This window comes from Strigops habroptila, chromosome 10 (assembly GCF_004027225.2).
Source record: "Strigops habroptila isolate Jane chromosome 10, bStrHab1.2.pri, whole genome shotgun sequence".
Classification (NCBI taxonomy): Eukaryota; Metazoa; Chordata; class Aves; order Psittaciformes; family Psittacidae; genus Strigops; species Strigops habroptila.
Window position 1 is genome coordinate 36244613 of NC_046359.1, and position 22239 is coordinate 36266851.

The 22239-nt window shown below is 40.4% G+C and overlaps 1 protein-coding gene across 5 annotated transcripts in view; it reads right to left on the minus strand.

Annotated features, from left to right (window-relative positions):
* DISP1 (dispatched RND transporter family member 1) overlaps nucleotides 1-22239 on the minus strand; it is an 87695-nt gene that overhangs the window by 44185 nt on the left and 21271 nt on the right. For 3 of the 5 annotated variants that reach the window (XM_030500256.1, XM_030500253.1, XM_030500252.1), the window contains exon 1: nucleotides 4970-5046. The exons of the other annotated variants lie outside the window; for them this stretch is intronic. In XM_030500256.1, coding sequence (XP_030356116.1) covers nucleotides 4970-5034 — 65 coding nt within the window. In that variant the 5' untranslated portion in view covers nucleotides 5035-5046. Of the gene's footprint in view, nucleotides 1-4969; nucleotides 5047-22239 lie in introns of those variants that run through there. 5 annotated transcript variants of the gene reach the window in all.

Consider the following 22239-nt stretch of genomic DNA (forward strand, 5'->3'; position numbering starts at 1 on the left):
TGTAGCAGTACATGGGACATGCCAGGAGCACAGTATTGAAGTTAATTGGACTGAGTCAGCTTGATCCATCAGAGATTACCAAGTCTAGACCACCACTGATTGTGTCACACCTGATAACTCTGCAAGAGATAGCCAGGTGCCACCGTGGTGCTCTTGGGTCCAGAAATACTTGTTTCCACTCATCCAGACTTCATCACAAAATCTTTCATAACTGATATCCTCGGGAAAGGCTGAGAGTTAAGTGAGCAGAGAGGCTGAAAAAAGCTTTAAGCCTTACAAAGCAGTCTCCTCCAGCACTAGTGAGAGGGGAAATGTTAAGACATGATTGCGGATCATGCTCTATGTGGAGTTGTTTAGATAAACGGAGGACTCCTGGCTTGCAATTGGGAGATTTAAACTATCCACACTACAGTCAATAAAACAGATACCAACACGTTCTTTTAATATGCTGGAAACTGGACGTTTAAGGTCACATCATCTTAAATATCACTGAAACTCAAAGCACAGAAATCAATTTGGGGGGGCGAAAGGGGTTTTTTATTGTCTATGAAGTGCCTAGAACAATGTCTTAGTCCCTAGTGTAATTAAGGAGCCAGATCAGTATGATATTGCAAACAACTACAGCAGGAATCTAAACTCTTTCCTTTATTGATTTTTTAAAAAGCTCTCCAAGTATGATAGTGACATTTTCCAGTGTTCTCCCACAACTGAAGAGAGACACTCCAGCAGTGTTTGTCTAACTTTTTTCATTGAGGTTTAAACCAGGTCGTGTGAAGGTCGAGTTGTATGAAATATAAGACCATCTTGGTTTATCTACTTACACAACAGAAACATTGACATCAATTTGATGATTTGTTTTTTCAGTGAAGATCTAATAGAGACAACTTTTGTTTTGCATGTTTCCAAAGCACATATACTCCGAATTGAAATGTGTATCTTGAGGCTCTGCAGTAACTCAAGTCCCACATCACACTCAAGTCTCAAAAAGCTATTAAGTTTAAAAATTCCCCACACTAGAAGCAATTATTTACATTGCTAAATAATATATTGCTAAAAAAGTTGTGTATTCATCGTGGAAACCAGAAACAAATCTCAGATGTGAGACTCTGAAAAATACTTTATTATGGAAAGATACTAATACGAAGAAAACTTGTTCAAAGTACAAATACATCTGGAAGCAGAACTGAAGATCTCTATTTTTGATTTACCCACAGCTCACAGTGTTCTGAAGGAATGTTTAATAGCTTGTCTTCAGTGGTAACAGTTTTATTCTTCTCTAAACCGGGCGCTCCAATAATAAGTTACATTAAAATGCAGCTGCATAAACATGTTTACACACAGTTACATTTTCTCATTCGCATTCCTCTCTCACAGGTGTACCTTTTCCACTACGAACTAACTACACTGAAGTATATCTTATGTAAGCGCACACATGTATAATGTCACTTGTAAAATAGTCCAGACTGACCAGAGGGAAAAACTAACAGAAAGCTTTATCTGAACCTAAAATAAACAAGTGACATAAAAAGCAGTAATTCCATCACTTGCATAACACCAGCACTTTAATTACAACCACCATCCTGACGTTGTAGTGAAAGCAACTATTGCAGTCTATTTTTTTGCCCCCCCAAGGAGAAATGCACTTTAACAACATTGATACAGGAACTACCAAATTAAGATTAACTTGTCTGCAATCAAAGAAACCAAGAAGTGCATTTGGAGGGACTCTTATAGCAACAGTCCAGAAAACACAACCACCACTGTTTGTATTTCAACTAGAGAAGCAAAGGAAAGTCAATTTTTCAGATTCATACTCACAGCTCTGGAAACATCAGTCTTGAAATGTAAGGGATTCTTTGAAAACACTAAGGTCTCAATAGGTAGGGACCCATTTACTCTTTTAAGGTAGGGACCATTGTTTTGCATTTCATTTCAGGGAAATTAATAATGCAACATCAATATTTATTGCAACTGCGTAAATAATGCCATATAGTATGTTTGCAATATGAACAGTTATGTGCAACATATATGTTTATGTTGCAGGCATCAGAAAATCATTCATTTGGTTGTTCATTTCATTCACTTTGACAGCAAGGAAAGTAGAAGGTTCTTGCTAATCATTTAAGAGCAAATTAGGCAACAACTGTAGTTCTGAAGCATTTGTTCTACCTATTGCAAGTTCAACCTTCAACCTTGTAGTATTCCTTTGGCTTAGTAAAAGTAACAGGAGAGAACCCCCCCCACCAGCTGCTTCATTATTCATTTTCCTAAAGGATTTTCAAAATTAACTGCTTTAAATCTTCAAATAATGCATGAAAGGGCTTCCTCCCCTTTTGTGCACAACCCACATCACACCTTCACCTTTCCTCATTAGGAAAGTGAAATAAGCACCAAAGCTAATCTTTTTTCCTTCAGAAAAAGAAAGATCTAAGTGTTTGGGGTAAACAAGCATTGCTAGAGCCCACAGAGGAGCTTTTATTTGATGTGAGCTTTCCTCACACACCAAGGCAGGCCTGACAGACAAGGCAAGAGAAAATGCTATTTGAGCCCAAACTCAATGTTTGCTCACTAGGCTGCTTGCCTGCCAGAGGGTTACCCAAACACAGCTCCTGCAATGGGAAGTCAATCTTTTCTAGCTGTCTCTTAGCAAACAGATGGGAGCCTGGGAATTTCTCATACATTCAGACAAAGCAAGAACCAGACCTTTCAGAGCACCAACTTCCATAGCTTTAGGACACGGCAGATTTCTCTGGACACTCTGATTTTACACTGTTTAGCCTAAACTACAGTTACTGCCTCTCATAAGCAAGTCACATCATTTCCAAGGTTATTCACTACAGTGAGTTTAATATGTGTCTGGTTTAGCTGCTACTCTAAGTCAAAATCCTTGAGACAAGTCTAAACTATGAAATACCTCTGCCACATTCCCCATGTAATCATGTTTGGTTTATGGTTTTTTTTTTTTAATACTATCACTATCCCTTTTGTATTATGCCTACAGATACTGAAGTGTATCTCCCCAAACCCTGATTTAGCGTTTTCTGCAGTGCACAGGTTCACTGGAGCCACACAGTTCTGAGCTATATTCTTGTCAGTACCAAACTGCAGCTGTATACCTTCCCCATCAGTTCTCATATGAAAAAAAACAACCTTTGGAAAAGCACTGTGGATACAGAAACTGCCTTACATTTGTTTTACAAACCCAGATACATTATTTCTCTGCATGAGGTCCATTTAACAAACCAAAGTTTTATATTGAAGATGTCCAGTATTGACCAAATGTCTAAGGCTATGTACTTGAAGGCTTTTCAAACCTGGTGGTACCTCCAGGGATTTACATTCAGTAAGTACAGTTGGATAGCTACGTAAAGATCATATTCAAGACCAGACCTCAATCAGATTACTTCTGCTACGGTCTGATGTATGTAGCAAATTCAGTCAGACAATACTGTTTTTTCCTATCCTTACAGGCTACCTATTTTGTATGTCCTATACATGCTGTTTCTAGGAGATTCGTTGGAACAGGATTTGGTTCTCTACTGGTTACGTGAATTGTAGTATCAGATAACTCTCTTCACGTAAGAATTAAGGAACCTGAAGAGGCTTATGTGCTGAAACATATTTAGGAGTACAGTTTCTTTCCATACCCAGGATTTGTGGATCGTGAAGCATTCCAGGATTCTGAAGCAGCAGGACTGATACCCGCCTGCACAGGAAACCAGGCTATGGGAACCGAGAGAACACTAGTCACTTTAGGTCATTACCGAGTACGAGCATGGAGATACTTTTTCATACCCTGGCAAAGAAGAGTGCCTGGGTAGGTGCCAGCAGCACCCCAGCTGTAGAGTCAGCCCCACTAAACCACCTCTGTATCAGGGACAGGCACAGAGCAGCTGCAGGCAGCTTCTGGCAGCCCTGCGGCCGCAGCAGCTGCACAGCCATTGCGTGGCCAGGAGAAAGGTTTGGTCCCTTTGCAATTCCCTCCCAGCTCACTTAATTGGGCCAGGTACCTGTTCCAGCGCACGGGCACTGCTAATTTTAATAAAGCTAAGCAATCGCTTTACTACCAGGCCATGGAACCTTTATAGCGGTGTTCAGATAATAAAACCTGAATATTCTTTTTACAATTTTAAACCTTATTTAACAGAACAGCCTTGTTTAGTCTACAGTATTTAAAAGTCACCAGCCAGATATGGTTTTAATGAGCAATGCATGCATAAGATACTGACCTTCCCAGCAAGAACTCGCAGCCCAATCAGCTATGGAAAGCAAAAAGCAGCCACAGATAGATAGTTCTGTTTGTCAGAAGATATTCATCCTTGCATATGCTCATGCCGTGTGCCTTTTCCAAAACAACTTTGGTATAAACCTACCAGCAAAAAAAAAAAATCTTCCCCAAAGAATTTTAGAGACATAAGGGAAAAAATAACCCACCCTTGAGGAAAGCATCCCAGTCAATTTTGGATGACTGGTTCTTCATGCTTGCATGACATGTCCGCTACACTTTTTTTCCTCACAGTGAACAAAAAAGTATCCCGTGGATCTGGTGACAGTACTCAAAGCCGAATGCGTACAAGGTTATTGCTAGGCATTAGAAAAGACTCTAATATCCGCCAGTGTTCTTCCTGCCTTTCCTGTACAACCAAGTGAGAGATGTGGGGCAGGAGCAGCAGTATTGTGCATGGTGAGTAGAAACTGACCCTCAGCTCCTTGGTTACTGGCATATTACAAGCCAGGGGTGAAAGCAAGCTGTGCATTTCAAGGGGAAGGGGGCAGGGAAGAAGGGAGAGAAGGGAACCTGGAATGCTCGGCCGAGGTCAGAGGACAAGGAATTTCAAAGCTAGGCGATAATTTTAAGAGGCAAGTGTGTTGTCACGCGAACATGTGCTAAAACGCTCACCCACACACTTCCCCCTCATACATTAGTTTTAATCCCTATAAAATTTCCCAACTTCAGCTCACCACGTACCTGCACAAGCTTGTTTGCTGGCCTAAGGGTGGCCACCATAACAGGCAAGGATAACCAGCAGGCATGGGGAGATGTGCTTCTTTAAGTGGCACTGATGATTTCACTCTACTTAGGACAGTGTATGTGCATAATGTGTATATTATAATACATACCGTAAAGGCAATAGGCTTGAGAGTTGATGCTTAGCACTAAGTAGAAAGTTTGCTTTTAAAACCTCCATGTAGTACACAGAATATAACTGCAAAGTAGAACTGTAAATCAAAGGGATGATGATGTGTAATTTCTGGTTGGAAGTTTTCTATAAAAGAAGTTATTGCTGAGCTACTTTTGAATCCTCACAAAATACCCAAAGCAGAAACAAAGGGCTGTGTTTGAAATGCTTACCGACTGAAATGCCAGTCCCCTCCATACAGGAACTTCTTTCATTAGGACAAGACAGAGAAGAACTCAGTGATTAGCATTCTAATTCAATACTAAAACATAGCGAGGTACAATTGGTAAAGGCAGTGAAAGCACTTTCCCAGGTTTCTTGCTTTCTTGGTGAATGACTGCACTTCTTTCAGAGCTAAACAAGTCAACACTTCCCCAATGTCATTATCTTTTATGACTTTCTTCACAAGTACTGCATTACTGATCTGCTTACATGACTACTGGAAACACTGAGCAGAGCCACGGATACTCTTCAGTCAGAGCATGGTGATGCTTCTTGTGCCTCGGGCACATCTAAAACACACCAGCCACCATGAGCTAGTTTGCAAGGTGCAGGTAAACACAAGAGCAACACCAAACAAAGCTGTACTCCATTCAAATGGCACGGGAGACACATGTGGCTGCCTTCAGATGGAGGGAAAGCAAGGAAAACTGTGCTGTGTATTACTGCATTCTGCACAGTACTTCGCAAAGCCTCCTGCCTTCAAAAATGAAAGAACAGCCAGGTCCTGTTAAATTTACTACTCACCCCCCTTACATTTAAAGATGGAAAGAAATACTTCCCTCAGGGAAGGGGGGCCCAGCTCATAATTTCTGGATTAAACCCATTACTATTAGCTACAGAATGAAATTATTAGTGACAGGTTCACTGAATTACCTCTTTACAGAGGTCACTAGAGCTTCCTAGAAACCTAAAACTGCCATTGTAAATTTAGCTAATAACAAGTGAGGTTTTTTAAACCATCAAAATTGGAGGTAAACATAATAAAGAACCTGGTTGAATACCCTAAATTTAGTCATGCACTGAAGTACAATTCATTTGCATTTTCTTCACTTCGACGTTATAAACGGAGCAGCACACGAGCGCTGGCATGCACCTCTATTGCATCAACGTTTTATATCCACAGATGTGGATGGAGAATTCCGATTGACTTTCATTAGGCTCATTTCTCTTAAAACTATAACACAAACCAAGAATCATTTCTGGCACGTACACAAACCCTAGCTTGAGGAGCACATTTAAGCTAAGATCAACCAGAGGCTTAAAATAGGATTAAGCAGAAGCTTTCACCATGCAAAATTCTGATATGAAATGAACCGATTCCACAAATATCAAGGACCTGGGGAAAAGAAAAACAAACCAAACCAACCAACCAAGAAACTACATGTACAAAAATCTTACTTTCGTTCCATGTTTATTACTGTCATTTTAAAGCTTTGCTCAATTATTTACAAAGACCCTTAACAGAAATCGTTCAAGCCACCACTTTACAGGCTATGTTTAGTTCTGTTTAAGCTTCCAAAACTGCTAATAAACTCTTGGACTGTTTCATGTAAAATACACAGTCCTTGAAGTACAGCCTGTGTTTCCCCCCTCCCAGGTAAGTGACCTCATCATCGGATTACAAAGTCCTGTTTCTCTTGCTTGTGCTTTCCCTCGCTCTGGTCCTGTAAAGTTTGTGTTTCTAGTTGTACAACGGATGCCCTTGATCCCAATCCAGAACAGTTTAGTTAAGAGTCCACTGCTTGGTGAGAAACCTGAGCTTGAAATGCTTCAGATGGATTTCAGCATAAAATCCAAGTCTTCCTTTCTTTGGAGTTAGCATACAATTGTCCTGCTATTACATCAAAGCATTGCAAGGCATTTGTAGACACACCTTCACTGCTGTTGCAGAGGCACTTGGACACTGCAGAACCTGCACTGGGCACAGCCTCTGCTCTACAGCACACCAGTACACCTTGCTGCTTGGACTGGAGCAAGGAGCTTTGGCCAAGCTCTCTCCGCTCCTCCCCATGCATCCAGGACCTTCATTCCTGTTGTCCCTCCTTAAGTTCTGATCTACTTTGTCAGATGTTACTTTAAGAACTTCTACAAATAACGACGCTCTACCCTAGCTAAAAATATTTTGAAATCTCTGTTTTTAAATAGGGTAAAAGAAACACCTATAATTGTGCTGGTTCAGAAGGAATGGGCTGGTAAAATAGTGCTATAGCCAAATTACTGGGGAAGAAATGGAACACCCCACCAAATGGTTATGGTGAATCTTCCATGGGTGTCTCCTGTCACAACTGAGCCACATTCAGTAGTACTAAACAGGTACCTACTAACGTTCTCATTGTCCCACAAGCCTTAAACAGATTTTAAATTTACCCTGTTATGATTTATTTTACCAGTAACAGACAATGATGCAAAAGGCTGGAAAAAAGTGCTTGATTTATCAACTGTGAGATTCAATATCACTTTTTGTGCTGGGCACATCTGCTTCAGAACAATGCTGGCAACCAGCCTCTTCCCTGCTGTGCCAGCTCCTGTATCACTGTGCTACAGAGTAAGACCGCATTGTTCAGTTACCTCCTGGCACTGGGTTTAGCTCTTCAGGTATCTAAGGTTGAACAGATGATCTTACTGAAATAAGAATTGCTTTGAATTGTTTGAATTTAGAGAGTACTTGCAGTAAGTCAAGAGGGGACAGGTACTTAAATACCAAAGTGTTTGTCACCCCCCAAACGAAACTTCAAGATAACCAATATCCACATAGGTGGGTAACCAAAACACTGAGGAATTCACAAGAAAACTCAGGCACTGAAGTGCTGGAGTGGTCTAAATTATCTCCAAATACTCTTACACTGTATTTCACTACTCCATTTCACTATAGTTCATATGTTCTGTGGGTCCCTTTGCAGCACCTGGCACCTAAATCAGAAGTTTCTGCCAGGCTGTGAGACACCAGGTGAGCTGGAATCCAAACTCCGCCAAGGGCTGTGCTGAATTATCTACCATCTGGAAACCATAAAAATCAAAATTATATGAAGGGTAACAAAAAAATACTATTAAAACATGCTGGGGATGGTAAAGTTTGACAGCTTTCCAACAGAACTAACTGGAAACTTGCCTTTTCTGATGACCCATAGAGCAAGCTGAGCCGAGAGCGGTGAGGCATCAGATAAGGCTACCCAGCAGGGTCTCCTACCTGTGGAGATAAATGCCCTGGAGAGAAACTCTTTCCTTCTACAATGAAATGCAGAATTTGGGGGTTTAACTTTTAAATGGGATTAAAAAGAAAAATGAACTTTCAAAACACTGAAATTCATTGCAAAAGCACAGTTCCCTTTCTTCAGTCAACTCTATATGGTTTCTCTCTGAAGAACAAAGCACTGTTCAAATCAAGTTAAAGGATTATTTGGAGATGTCTTGCATAAGCACAAGCCAAGTATCAGCTTAAGTCACTATAATGGTCTTTCTATAGGCTCATAAGTCACACAGCAAATTTTGGCAGAAAGAGACTTCAGTCTTTGGAACATACACATTTAGGTATTCGAACGGAGCGCCAAAAATCTCCCAAAGATAAGTGAAATCCACGAGGAAAACTGGTTTTAATATCCGAAGAGTTACTCAACCTGAACTGAATTTATCAAGATAAAGAATACATTTTTCTTACTCTTCTGAGGACAGCCACATCTTTCTGCTCAATATCTAACAGCTGCTGCAAACAACAGATGCTGGAAATTCTCGAAGAGCTTCTACAAAAGAATCTTTTACAGAGCAAACTATTTAGCAACCTAAACACCAGGATTTCTGTAATGAAATCAATTTCTATGCTGTGGTCTTAATTTCAGTCTACTTTACATATGCATCCAACCTGGAGCCTCCAACCTTTACATTCAGGACGTTCTCACACCAGCAGTAGTCCTCCACAAAAAGGTTTGTTCCCTTCCTTGTTCTAGTCTTTGCTCAGTGAAATACCAGTTCCTGCAACCTGTCAGAAAGTGACTGAACAACAATATACTCCGGGCTGACAGAGTAAGCAAAACACCTAAACAAGAACTAAAAAGGCCACCTTTGCAAAACTGAGACTTCTTGTCTGTGGAACTGGGTAATTTATTCTACATCAAACAGTTCTGCTTATTCCTTAATCCAAAACTGAAAATTGTAACCTTTCACCAAATCACTGAAAAGCTTTTCTTTTTCTTGCCACTCACCAGTTTAAGCCAAATGTGTCTCAGTGTTGGATCCCAAACTTTAATTTCCTTCTACTTGTGCTATTGTTATGTCAGCACTTCTAAATATTTACCCTTCCCAGATTCCTAACATGGAAGGAGCCGGGGTTCTTTTGTAGTGCAGATGATTTGCACAGACCCCAAGTAGTGGAGAAATTCTCACGCTTTCATGGGAGGGAACTGGATTTAGGGGACACTTTGGTCATGACAGGGTAAAGTAATCTTTAATAAATTCAAATTGAAGGGGCTTTCTAACACAGAGGGATTATGCATATACCTTCCTCATGCACAGTGATAAACATTAAAGGCATTAATAAACATTCCTTAGAGAACTGCAGATTTACAGTTTTCATAAAGCACAGATGTGATTAAATTGCATCCCTATCGGGAAACATTTAGCACGAAGCTGTTGAAAAGCTATTTTACTGTTTATGCCACTTCAGTTTATCTTCCAAAAAAATCAAACTGCCATTATAGGTAAGGATTCACTAAAAGCTTAAGCAAAAAAACCTAAGGAAAGACAAACAAAATGCAAGCATTAAACAACATGAAAAAGGGAATTAAGTGCCGGTTTTATGGCTAGTGAATGTTTTGGAGTCTCCACAGGGAGAACTTAGCCACTACCATATAGCAAGGGGGAAAACCAGCTTGGTCTTTGCTGGCATCACGTGCATTCAGCAAAGTATCAACAAGATAAATGCTCCATATACTATTTATTTATCGAATCAACCCCACAGTCTAACAAGCCATGGTAAATCGAAAGGAAACGCAAACACAGAAGATACTACGGAGCGATCTGAGACAAAAGCAGTTCCCCTTTTCTTCTTTGTTTTGTAAGCACAGACTGAGTTCAAATTCTCCTACTTCACAGAAATCTGTTGCTAAGGCATTTACTCCTCCTGTTGCAACAGAACAGCCAGAAGGCCAATTAAAACTAAAGCCATTGATCATGCTATCTTAGCTGAAGCTGTGAAGAAAAGCATCATTAGAGTAGTCTTTATTTTAAAGTTGTCAAATTATACACTCTAACTAGAAGGAAATCCTTCCAGAAGGATCTTTTTGAGCACTGAGCCTCTTTTGTTATCAAAGCAAACATTTCTTTGTGTGTATATTCCATCTGATAAAATGGGATTTCCCCCTTCTGGCTGCTGAAAACTTGGGGGATAAGAATCTAAATGAGATCATCATCCCCAAATATTCCAGACTTCTTTAAGAATCTGTACAAGTGTATGTAGTCATTCACAGAGGAATATAGCACAACTTCAAATAAAAACAGTTTTCTGTACAGTGGGGACGCACAGTTCCTCAGTATCCAACTTGGAACACTACAGAGGCAAAGTAGAAAGGAGAAAAGCAAGTAGAGGCTGCCAAAATCTGCTCTTCAGTCTCAGGCAGAAATAGAATTACAAAGAGTTCATAATTTCTATAAAACCAGGGAAAAAAATCAAATACAATAATTCAAAAGGTACGGTTGTTACTACCAAACCCATTTCACGCAGCTCTGCCAGTCTATCAGGAACCCTTTGTGCTCCAGTTAGAGCACCATTTCTCTTTCTTTTATAGGGACCTTTGCTTCTTTCTCACCTTCTGCTTCTATTTTTATATTTATCTCCTCTTTTCCTGGATTTTCTTAATTACAAAATCTTCTGAATCAGCAGAACCAGCAACTCAGAAGATTGATTTCCAGAAGCAGCAGTCTAGATAGGTAAGGAGAAATCTTTGCCTCTGTCCTGTAGGCAGTCCTGCTGTGTGGAATACCTTATCTGCATAAACACTATTCATCACTGCAAGAAGTTTAGATGTGCAGGACAGTTCTAACATATAACCAAGAGGTTTCTGTGGGCACACAGGTTCTACATTAACCAGTTTCACCTTTTAACCATTGCAGTCACCTGCACCACATCTGCACCTCCCACAACCCTGAAGTATCACGGACCATAAAGCTAATTGATGAGATGTTCATGAGGTTAGTGAGAAACTGTAATATTCGGAGTCATCATTAAAATGATTTTGTTTTTACAGACTGACTTCACCAAGAAAATATTTCAGAAATCCCCTTCTAAGTGATTCTTACTCAACTGGTAATTTACCATACAGTTATACTTCACCCATTTCAGCCAGTCAACTACTTTCAACTGTCAAAAGACCACCGAACCAGCTATTTACCACCAAAGCCCCTATCTTTATAAAAGAAAACACTAAAAAAACAGTGCTAGAACTTTAAACCCCTGGAAAATAACAGATACTGACAAGTTGTAGGCACTTCTTCTTCCTGAACTTCTTTTTAGATCTATAGAAGCTGCTTTAGAAATCATAAGAAGGAAAAAGAATTTGAAAAAGAACAATTCTTTACCATTTAAAACTCTCAGCTGAACAGTTAGAAGCCTGTCCTACATGCTTCCTGAAGGGATAAGGGCACATTACCCAACCCCATCTGCAATAGGATCTGTGGTAAGTCAAGAGCACCAGAATTCAAAACGACTGATGGTCATGAAACACTTTAAATGCTCTATCTCTTCTGATTATCTAAACCCTGCAAGCATCATGAAACTGGCTTACGAAGCAGGTAAGTCAAGGTGTGCTGTAGGAATTTGGAATTCCCACATACTTTAACATGTTCCTAACAGTATTTAACAAACTATTTTATAAGATTGACTATATATTAACTAGAAGAAGTGAGAAATAAAAAGGAGAATAAGCCTTAATACCATCAACCGCCATACTATATATACTATATATAATAGAGGGATGTGTTTCCTGTGGCTTGGTCCTGGGCTGTAAATACAACAAATTGGTAACTGTGTATTTGCCTGAAATCGGAAATGAAGACATTATTGTTATCTTGAAGAACAATGACAGGTAAGTGAAAGAAAACTCGCAGGAAAATCAAAATCAAATATGGACTCTCAATTTATCTAGTTCATGAGCAAGCTATAGAAAGAAGTTCTTATCAAAACTATATGGAGAAAAAACCATATGGCATTACTGGATTTTGTTATGTTTCTAAGCTGTTAATGAAACTAATACTAACCAGCTGTAATGAATATTATGACTTTCCAGGGTTATAATGGGACTTCAGTATTTTTAGGCTTAACAGATACCAAACAATGGAAAATATTTCCAAAGATAAGTTTAATCACTATAATCACAGAATCCCAGACTGGTTTGGGTTGGAAGGGACCTTAAAGCTCATCCAGTTCCAACCCCCTGCCACGGGCAGGGACACCTTCCACTAGAGCAGGTTGCTCCAAGCCCCTGTGTCCAACCTGGCCTTGAACACTGCCAGGGATGGGGCAGCCACAGCTTCTCTGGGCACCCTGTGCCAGCGCCTCAGCACCCTCACAGGGAAGAACTTCCTAATGTCTGATCTAAATCTCCCCTCTTGCAGATGCCCCAGGTAACACAGCTGCTGGCTTCAAAACTAGTAATTACCAGAAAGTTTTAAAAAGCTGAAAAACCCCTGAACTTTCCATAATCTCTTAACTGCAGTAACCAAAGGTTAATACTACTGGAGACAGGGTCAAACTTTTTAAAACTCTTTGTTCTACCAAATTATGTGTTTTCCCATTTATTTGGTCTAAAAGGTATACTTTAACCATATCTGACTTAAAAGCGAAGAGATAAGGCAGCTAGTTAAGATGGAAAACTATAGTAGTGCCAAAGTTATGTGGATATGCATCAAAGAAATATGTTGCTAACACCGAATAGCATCCTTAAGCTGGAAGAGCAGTTCTAAAGAACAGCCAAGGTGAATTTGCACAGTAAGGAACAGTCTTAAAATGGGAAATACATATATTTATATATTTAACAGTTCTGTATGTAAGTAACATCCAGAAAACAGGCCACAGACACAAGCTGTTCCAAACAGTGAATGTCTGATATTCTCAGGAATCTTGCCCTCTCCAACACAGACTGTGTAATGTCAACTCTGGAGAGCAGAGGCAAAATGGAACAGGAGCAGAAAAGAAACTGGAAAAAGGTAGTAGCCCAGCTCTAGGCAGGATTATGCCACTCTGAAAGGCACTGCATAAGGAGAAAAGCAATTTGAAATAGCTTTTTGCATTACTCTTCAAGATAAGATTTTGGTGATACTGGAAGTAATTCTCAAAGGGAAACTGAAAAAACCAACCAACTTCAAACTAAATTAAAAAAGAGAATGTGTTCACCAAAAGAGATGCAAATACTTACTGCATTTTTCTTCCATCCATCACCACAAAACATGACACTTTACATCCAGATTTCCTACAATCTAAATTTTAATTGATGCTTTGTCACCAACAGCTAGAAAAGATGGCACCTTCTGGTCATGGCTTAGTTACCTTGAACACAAATGAGCTGACAACTGTAACAGCAGCATTCCTAGTACAGAAGACTTCAAATCATGAATTCCCCAAGCCTGCACAAAGCAACCCTTTCCTTCCTTACCCAGCCATCAGTGTGGCTCATGAGAAACAGCTGACTGCAGGCAGAATGAAGTCTCCACTGGAAACCAGGCTCATGTGTTACATTTGAAGTACTTCAGGCCAGGGAAAAACTTCATTATAACATTCCAAACAGGCTTCCAGGAACAGCAGCACACTGAATTAGGGGCTGAAGGAAGAGGGGTTGTCAGTTGTAACTGCCTCAGAAAGAAAAACAGGAACATATTTCCTGGGGTTTTTAAAATTACACTTCAAGAGCTATTGTTACTAATAGCTGCTCTGAGCTGTAAAAACTACAACCTCAGAGGGCAGAAGTCAAAGCAACCCTCCTGATTTTCCCCGGATTACTCCCAGAATTAATAAGATCATTTGGGAGGCAGCCTTGAGGTTATCAGAAATCTCTCATCACATGCCCACAGTAAACTTATGCAGCATTTCTGTTTACAACTCTAAAGAGTTGTAAAACTGAACTGCAGTGCTGAAGCAGAACTCCTCTTGCCTGCTAGCAGGTCCTGCTGGAATGCAACTTGGGTACCTACATATGTCATGTTTGCAATAGCAAAGTTAGGAAAACATGAAGCAGGTAAGTCTTTAGCTGTTTTTCAGTACACAGTTCTAAAGTATCTTTATAAAAATGTGTTCACCACTGAAGAAATTAATATCAAAGCTTATATACCAATATTACTGATAATATAGACACATATTCTTAGTTATTCATGATGTAATCAAACAGAACATTGCCTTGAAGTGCCATAGTAAGTGTTCCTTTTTAAACTACTTTTTAAAGCAATAGTCATAGAATGGTTTGGGTTGGAGAGGACCTTAAGATCATCTAGTTCCAACCCCCTGCCATGGGCAGGGATGCTTCACACTAAACCATGTCACCCAAGGCTCTGTCCAACCTGGCCTTGAACACTGCCAGGGATGGAGCATTCACCGCTTCTCTGGGCAACCCATTCCAGTATCTCACCACCCTCACAGTAAAGAACTTCTTCCTTATATCCAATCTGAACTTCCCCTGTTTAAGTTTGAACCCATCACCCCTTGTCCTATCGCTACAGTCCCTGATGAAGAGTCCCTCCCCAGCATCCTTGTAGCCCCCTTCAGACACTGGAAGCTGCTCTGAGGTCTCCGTGCAGCTTCTCTTCTCCAGGCTGAACAGCCCCAACTTTCTCAGCCTGTCTTCATACGAGAGGTAGAAACAGTCCAAACAATGAAAGTTCTATAGTTGAACTGAGCCCTGCTGTTTTCATGTGTTTTGACACATGAAAAATCCTAAATATCAATGTAACTGAATGGAGGCTATGCTGCAAACAGATTCTTGTCAGGGAAGAAATCATAGGGTTTTAGCTACAGGCATGCCTTCACTACACTATGTTTAGGGTTTTAGCCCAACCACTGCCACTATTTGTGTACAAGTATGTCAGATTCCGAGCACAGGGTTTGATGAAGTCCCCCACATCACTAGCTGTGCAGAACAAGAGAGACACCAAGTTGGACACCACCTCTCAGTATCAAACACCAGAGCCAGAGACTCGGACATCGCTGTGAATTTGTGGTGGGAGGTCAGCAGGAGACAACCAGGACTGGGATGCCAACTACAGCCTCTCAATAGGGCCACAAGAATAAGTGGAACCAGGCAGACATTAGCCAAATAAAAATGAAAATACACATGACTTCAACCTGTCTTTAATGGGAAGGGCTCGGACAAACAACCAGCATTGCTGTAGTGTGCATTTGGAAGTGTTATGCATTTGAAAGTAGATCAGGGTTTTTTTTGGCGTTTTGTACAAGTGTTCTGAGAAGAAAAGGGAAGGACTTGAAGAGGGTGAATTGGCCAAAGAACCAGAGTAACATTACAGGAGAGCAGAGAGACCAATTGTCATCATCCGAATTAAACCACGACATCTGGCAAAGACATAGGCTGGGAATAGTAACAATAAAAAACCTTACTGCCCTCCTTAAAAGAAAGGCAAAAAAAGAGGCAAAATTCCCCAAAGCAGGCTGTCACACATAAGAAGTTGACTTAACTTTGTTATCGAGTTGAGAGAAATCACAGTATTTGTTGAAGGATTTTGCTGGTTTAATCAGTGCAATCACTGGAGACTTAAGATTATCAGGCACTCACTGTCACAGCTCGGAAGAACGTTTTGCAACATCTGACTTCCCACATCCCAGGCAATCCAGAATGGATTCCAAACGAGCAGAAATATTAAGGGTCTTTAGCCAGTTACATCTGTTTTACTTGAAAATGTGTGAGCAGAACAAATCCAGCACATCAAGAGACAGGGGTAGCAGAGGGATCCATGCAAATACACTTGGCTTCTGAAATGGAAAGTTAAGTCTGGATACGGAGCGGGTTTGTGTGTATCAACTGCTGTACATGGGAGTTCACTGTTAACATGGCAAACTTATTGACCATTTCAACAGGCAAAACCTCTGCCTGGTTTTTTCCACATTAGAAATAGCCTTAAAGCACTGAAACATCCTAAGTCATGAGTCTTCCTGCAGCTTTAAGAAACCCCATGATGCTGCTGTGGTCTGCTATCTAGACACTGCTGATTCACTGTTCACACACACGTGTTGCAAAGACTGCTGTCACATGCACCATTCTGCATCCAAGTGCAGCACCTTGTTTGTGTTGGCATGAACTTCTGCCCACTCTTGACTGATTACGCTTTTTGCACAGGAAGAGCTTAAAATGAGTTTGAGAAATTCCTTTGTCAGGGCAGATTCTCCCTCCCCTTCCCCTCTTCCAACCTATTTTGGGGAATGGGGGGGAGGGGAGGAAGAGAAACGAAGCTTTTAATCAAGTCTGAGAACAGAGAAACATGGGCACATATAAATCAAATTAACAGTTAGTTAATTAACAGTACATATTTTGTCCCAAAAATTTAAGAACAAAGGGTATCTGTTGCTTCCCCTGTAGTGCTACACCAGCCAGCTAGGAGAGCTTCACATCCTGCCTTGGAAGCGACCCATTGATTTCAGTCCAATCCTAACAGCAGCTCTTGGCCCCATTCTTCTATCTCTAACACGTTCTCTCTAGCATCAGTAGCATGAACTGAATCTGCCATCTGAACAGGCTGGCAACAGCAGTTTCCTTGCCTGCAGAACACTGCTGCCTTCAGCTACCTTTAGCTGTTCAGTACAGACGTTCTTCTATCTGGATACTGTTTTATGAGTTTGAGCAGCAAAGTGTCAGCTGGAACACCTAACTAATGGGACAGATGTACACTGGCTCGTGATGCCAATGGCAGTAAGGATGAAGCAGACGAGTAGTTGGTTGTAAGTCACTTAGGTTATGAAAGAAAACCACTGTCTTGGAGAAGTCACTTAAAGCAGTAAGATGCAAGGGTAAATTCCATTACCTGGAAATGACAGTCATAGCAATCTTCTCATCTGTCAATCTTGAGAAAACAGACAAAAAGATCTTAGACTATGAAAAGCAGGGTCTGTCCTGGAGCTGGGATCATGGAAGTGTAAGGCAGAAATGGTTATTTTCCTTTCCCAAAAGCCTTATGGCTGGTAGCATCTGGAGGCATCCATTAGCTTTATTACAGGGGGGGTTTGTTGGCTTGAAGTGATTTTGAGCCCTAGGTGCCCAGAAATAGCATAACTTCTTTCTGAAAGGAGGAGAGTTTGGGGTTGTAGTAATTTTCTTCATATAATTAGTTAATTACTCACCCAAACCAGTCATATCAATAGAGTTTCAATGGAGAAGTCCCATACTCTTTTGCTTACCTTTGAGCTAGCCACAGAGCTACAAGCATAACTGCTCCATGGAGTCAACCACTATTAGCCCAGCATCTCTACAAGTCCTTAACATTTCCCTGCAATCCCCTCTATCGAACAGGTTTACACTGATTTTGGCACTTCTTCACTGGTAACCCTCTCTTAGTTTGTCTAAACCAACTAAAATCTAACTTCTGCATTTGCTGGATGATGACTTGTCAGAATTAGGTTTAACTTGGGAGTTTTAGACCAAGATGCAATTATTACCTAGTAAGATTAGTAGGAACTATCAACACATTTCCATTCTCTCCCAAATGTAACAGGTTTGGATTTATTATTTCATCTACAGTGTATTTAAGCAACAATTTTCAAGTCTCTAAAACAAAAAGGTGACAGAGGACAGTATTTACCCTCTGTATTTAAGTGTAGACATTACCAGCAAAACAGAGCTATTATCCACAAGTAGCTATTTAAATATTTAGAATTCTGAGTATTAAAAACAAGAAAAAATTAAAGGGGCTTTTTCACCTGAAAACAAGGATTGAGAATTTATAAGAGATCAAAATACTAAATATACTGCAGGTGGAAGGGTTCAGAAAGTAACTATACAGCTCAGAGATTAGAAGTAGGAGATGAAGTCCTCTAACATGCTCTAGTTATAGCCAGCTTCAGGCAGTATCCACTAAAAAAAAATAAAGTTATCAGACAACTTATTCCCTGCTCATGTAAATCCAATGGATGGCTTAATTTCAGAACTGACAGTCTCAATGAGTCAAGAATTTGGAGGCACATGGGAGCCTGTTTCCGCTGCACTAAACCATCAAGGGTTTATATATATTTTTATTAATAGAAGCTTCATTTCTTCGGAGTAAAACGTTTTTACTCAATAGAACCCTCAGGAGTAGTGGGAAAGGAGCAGACCTGCCTTTAAAAATGGCCTGCAGTTATTTCAGCATACCTTGAAGATTACCACGAGGTCAGGAGACTCCCGAGCATATCCCAAGGCCTCTGCTACCCATTCTGTGCTGGGTGCAGAAAGCTGTATGAATAAGCAGTGTGAGGAACTGTACGTGTCATGCTGACCTTGTCAACTACGTGAATATAAAATACCTTACTCAGGACCCAAAATGAACTCAAATCTGTATAATGTAAGTAATCAGAAGGTAAATGTGTGTGTGCAAGCCGATGGCAGATTTCTAATACCCTTAAAACCCGATTTATGTCAGGAATATGGTCTCATGTTTGTATGTTCTTTATTTTAGGTGAAAAATTAACTAGTCCAAGCTATTTGTGCTCATTTGCAAAGATGACATTTCTGCAAAGGATACTTAAGAGAGAAAGAGATCAGAATAAAGTTCCTCATTCTCAGGATCAGAATATCATGCCATTTAATGCTTTTTAAATTAAGACAAATTTGGTTTCATAGAAGAATAAAGTTTGGATGAAAGTTAATAAGCAGGACCTGGATTGAAAAAGAGAGTCTGAACTGATGAGCCTCACGAGGGCAGGAAGGAATCTCGGTGTAAATTTCTAAGTGGAGCTCTGCTTGGAATTTCAACGAGGTAATTAAATATAGACCGCTTCAAAGTGGGACATGTCTATACCGATCACTGGAAGTGGAGGACCGCAGAAGGGGAAAGGCAATACTTCAAAACAGCATTTGAATAAAATATGGATATTTTGTAAAAGCTGTACCCTCCAAGAAACATCACAACAGACTGCCACAATACTTGAGCAGGTCTGCTTTGCTTTTGTTTTCCAGTTAACATGATTTATGCCCACATACAAGTGTTTCTTTGCAAGCAGCAGAACTTAGCTGTTGGCTCCAAATACCTTAACATAATCAGAATGGTTTTAAACATTAGTTATGCCACGGTTCCTAATCCTTCTTGCAAACTGTAAATCCAGTTTGTGTTCTCTCTAGGCGACCTGAACTTGTCCTGTTTGAATTCAGAAGTATCTAATCTCTCCCCTCCAGCTCACATCATACATGATACTACTTTTGTTGATGCATGATGTGTGCCAGTATCTCAGATTCTTTCCTCTGTCTGCTAATTTTCCACTTTCAAACCCCAAGCTTTTGTAGACAATCAAGAGAAAACACTTCTCTGTGCCACAAATACACTGCCTGGATTGCCCTGAACATTGATTATTCCTAATAAACTCTTCCTTCACTGACTTCCTCAAAAGATTTCCAAGTCAAAACTCCTCTCCACAAAAGCTAAGCTGTCAATGTATTAAGTTCATCCAGTTTGTCTGGTGCAGAAGTGGGACTTACACCATTCCTTCCCTTCAATCTGCAAGCTCAAGTGAAACAAGTGTTTAATCACAGTATCAGAGAAAAGAATTGGCCACTGGGCTTCAAGCTGGCTGATGCTGTAAAACAGTAGCTAACACAAGCAGCAGGGCAGCTGGCCACTATTTTGGCAAAAAGAAGTTGCAGCTATTATAGAAGATCCAGATTTTTTTAGAAGGAAAGAGAAAATTCACTTGTCTTTAACCTAAAAATAAATTCCTACTTTTCAGGTTGTTGTTTTCAGGGCTTTTTAATAAGCAAACCTGCAATTCTTAATTTATAATGACTATATCGCAGTGCCCAAACAGATCTATTTGCATTCAAAATACATTTTGTGGACTGATGTGCAGGGACTCGGTGAACTGAAACTTTGCCTGAGATGATGTCAGCCAGTTGCACATAAGATGCACTGTCAGAACTGGGAGTACACGACAAAAGCCTTGGCTCCCTCTCTGGAGACCTAGGCAGAAGGCAGTATTTCACTTGTAGGATAGAATACACATAAAGCAAAATAACAGACCTGTCTCTTACAACAGAAAGAGGTTTTGATAGATGACTAAATAGGTCACATCTTCAAATAACCACCACAAGATTCAGAGTGGGGGGTTTTTTTGTTTGTTTTTAAAATGCAAAATATACACACTCTTTTACAGTCATGTTTCATTCAATGAGCTTCAGAGAAAATATGCCCTATTCTGCTGATTTGCAAACTGAGAACACATGCTAGCATTATGCATACCACAATAAAAAGAGCGTGCTGCCTGCTCAGCTGAACATCTCTTCCTGCACATGTACACATATGGAAGCAGCTGTTGCCACTAAATATCTTGTGGAGCTGAAATGCATCTGAGCAACTCTGCTCCATCACCCAGGCAGGATAGGCTCTTATGGATATGCAAAGCTGGATGGCGTAGAAAGTAAATGCAAGTAATGAGGTGGCTTGCCATCCTCCCACCCCAACCCATAAGCAGCTATGAAAAGATACTCATAGAGCTTTGGGAAATTAAAAGACTAATACAAACATCACCTTCTCCTCTCACTGGTGAGCTAAGCAGCAACACTAAGGGCACACTTTGATTTTACAGCACAGCACAAGCAAACACTGGGCTTCTTGCACTAAACCATGAAAACATACAATTTGCCCACCAGGTCGCTGTAGGAGTAGGCAAAAAAAATAGTGTCTGCAATGCTGACTTATAGTGAAAAAACAAGGAGGTGGAAGGATGAGGTAATGGAAAGAGGGAAAGCAGTTTATCACTCCACTTACTCTCCCCTCGCAGAGGGCTTTGAGCACGCAGGAACAGCAAAGGACTATGTTCCTACTCATGACCTTGCTTTGAAAAAGCACAGTACAAAGTCCTGAAAAGTAACAGAGAAGCTGGGGTGGAGGCAGAAATCTGGCATTCCAGCACTCCCACTCCCAGCTTCAAGGCAGAGCATTGCTGTTTCACAGCCTGAGCTGCTCTGCTTTCCATGAACCAAGAATGCTTGAGAAATTTTAACTTAATCTCTGCTTAATGTCTCTTGTTCAAATCTTACTTCTGGAATCTTTAATGTCATCAATGGCAAAAGCAGACCATTGAAAGGGAAGGTTTAATAAGAAAAAGAAAACTAAGAATCTTGCTCTGGAAGATAAGCCAGAATTCCTTTTTCTTGGAGATTTTAGAAACAGGTTAGTTTGGTTTGCATGTTTTTAGACAGGTGTGAATATATAATAAGATGAATTACATGTAAATCAGTACAGAAATTACACGCTGCTGGTCAGCCTGGAGAAGAGAAGCTGCATGGAGACCTCAGATTAGCTTTCCAGTATGTGAAGGGGCCTACAAGGATGCTGGAGAGGGACTCTTCATTAGGGACTGTAGCAATAGGACAAGGGATAAAGGGATAATAACTTAAACAGGAGAAGTTCAGGCTAGATATAAGGAAGAAGTTCTTTACTGTGAGGGTGCTGAGGCACTGGAACGGGTTGCCCAAAGAAGTGGTGAATGCTCCATCCCTGGCAGTGTTCAAGGCCAGGTTGGACAGAGCCTTGGAAGACATGGTCTAGTGTGAGGCATCCCTGCCTATGGCAGGGGATTGGAACTAGATAATCTTAAGGCCCTTTCCAACCCAAACCATTCTATGATTCTGTGATTTATCAAATTATGAGTAACTATTAGCAACTGCACTAAAGCATACTTATGTATGGGTTAGAAAGGCATTACTGCTTTCTGTAGCTCATGAAATCATCTCTCTTGTGGAAACTGGCTACAATAATACCCACTGCCGTATATATTGCGCTCTCTCTCTCTATATAAGCATAGGTATTTACATTTCTGTGACTGAAATATAAGAATGATTGTGCTGAATCAACCCACAAGATAATGGATTTCTCAATCGTCATAAAG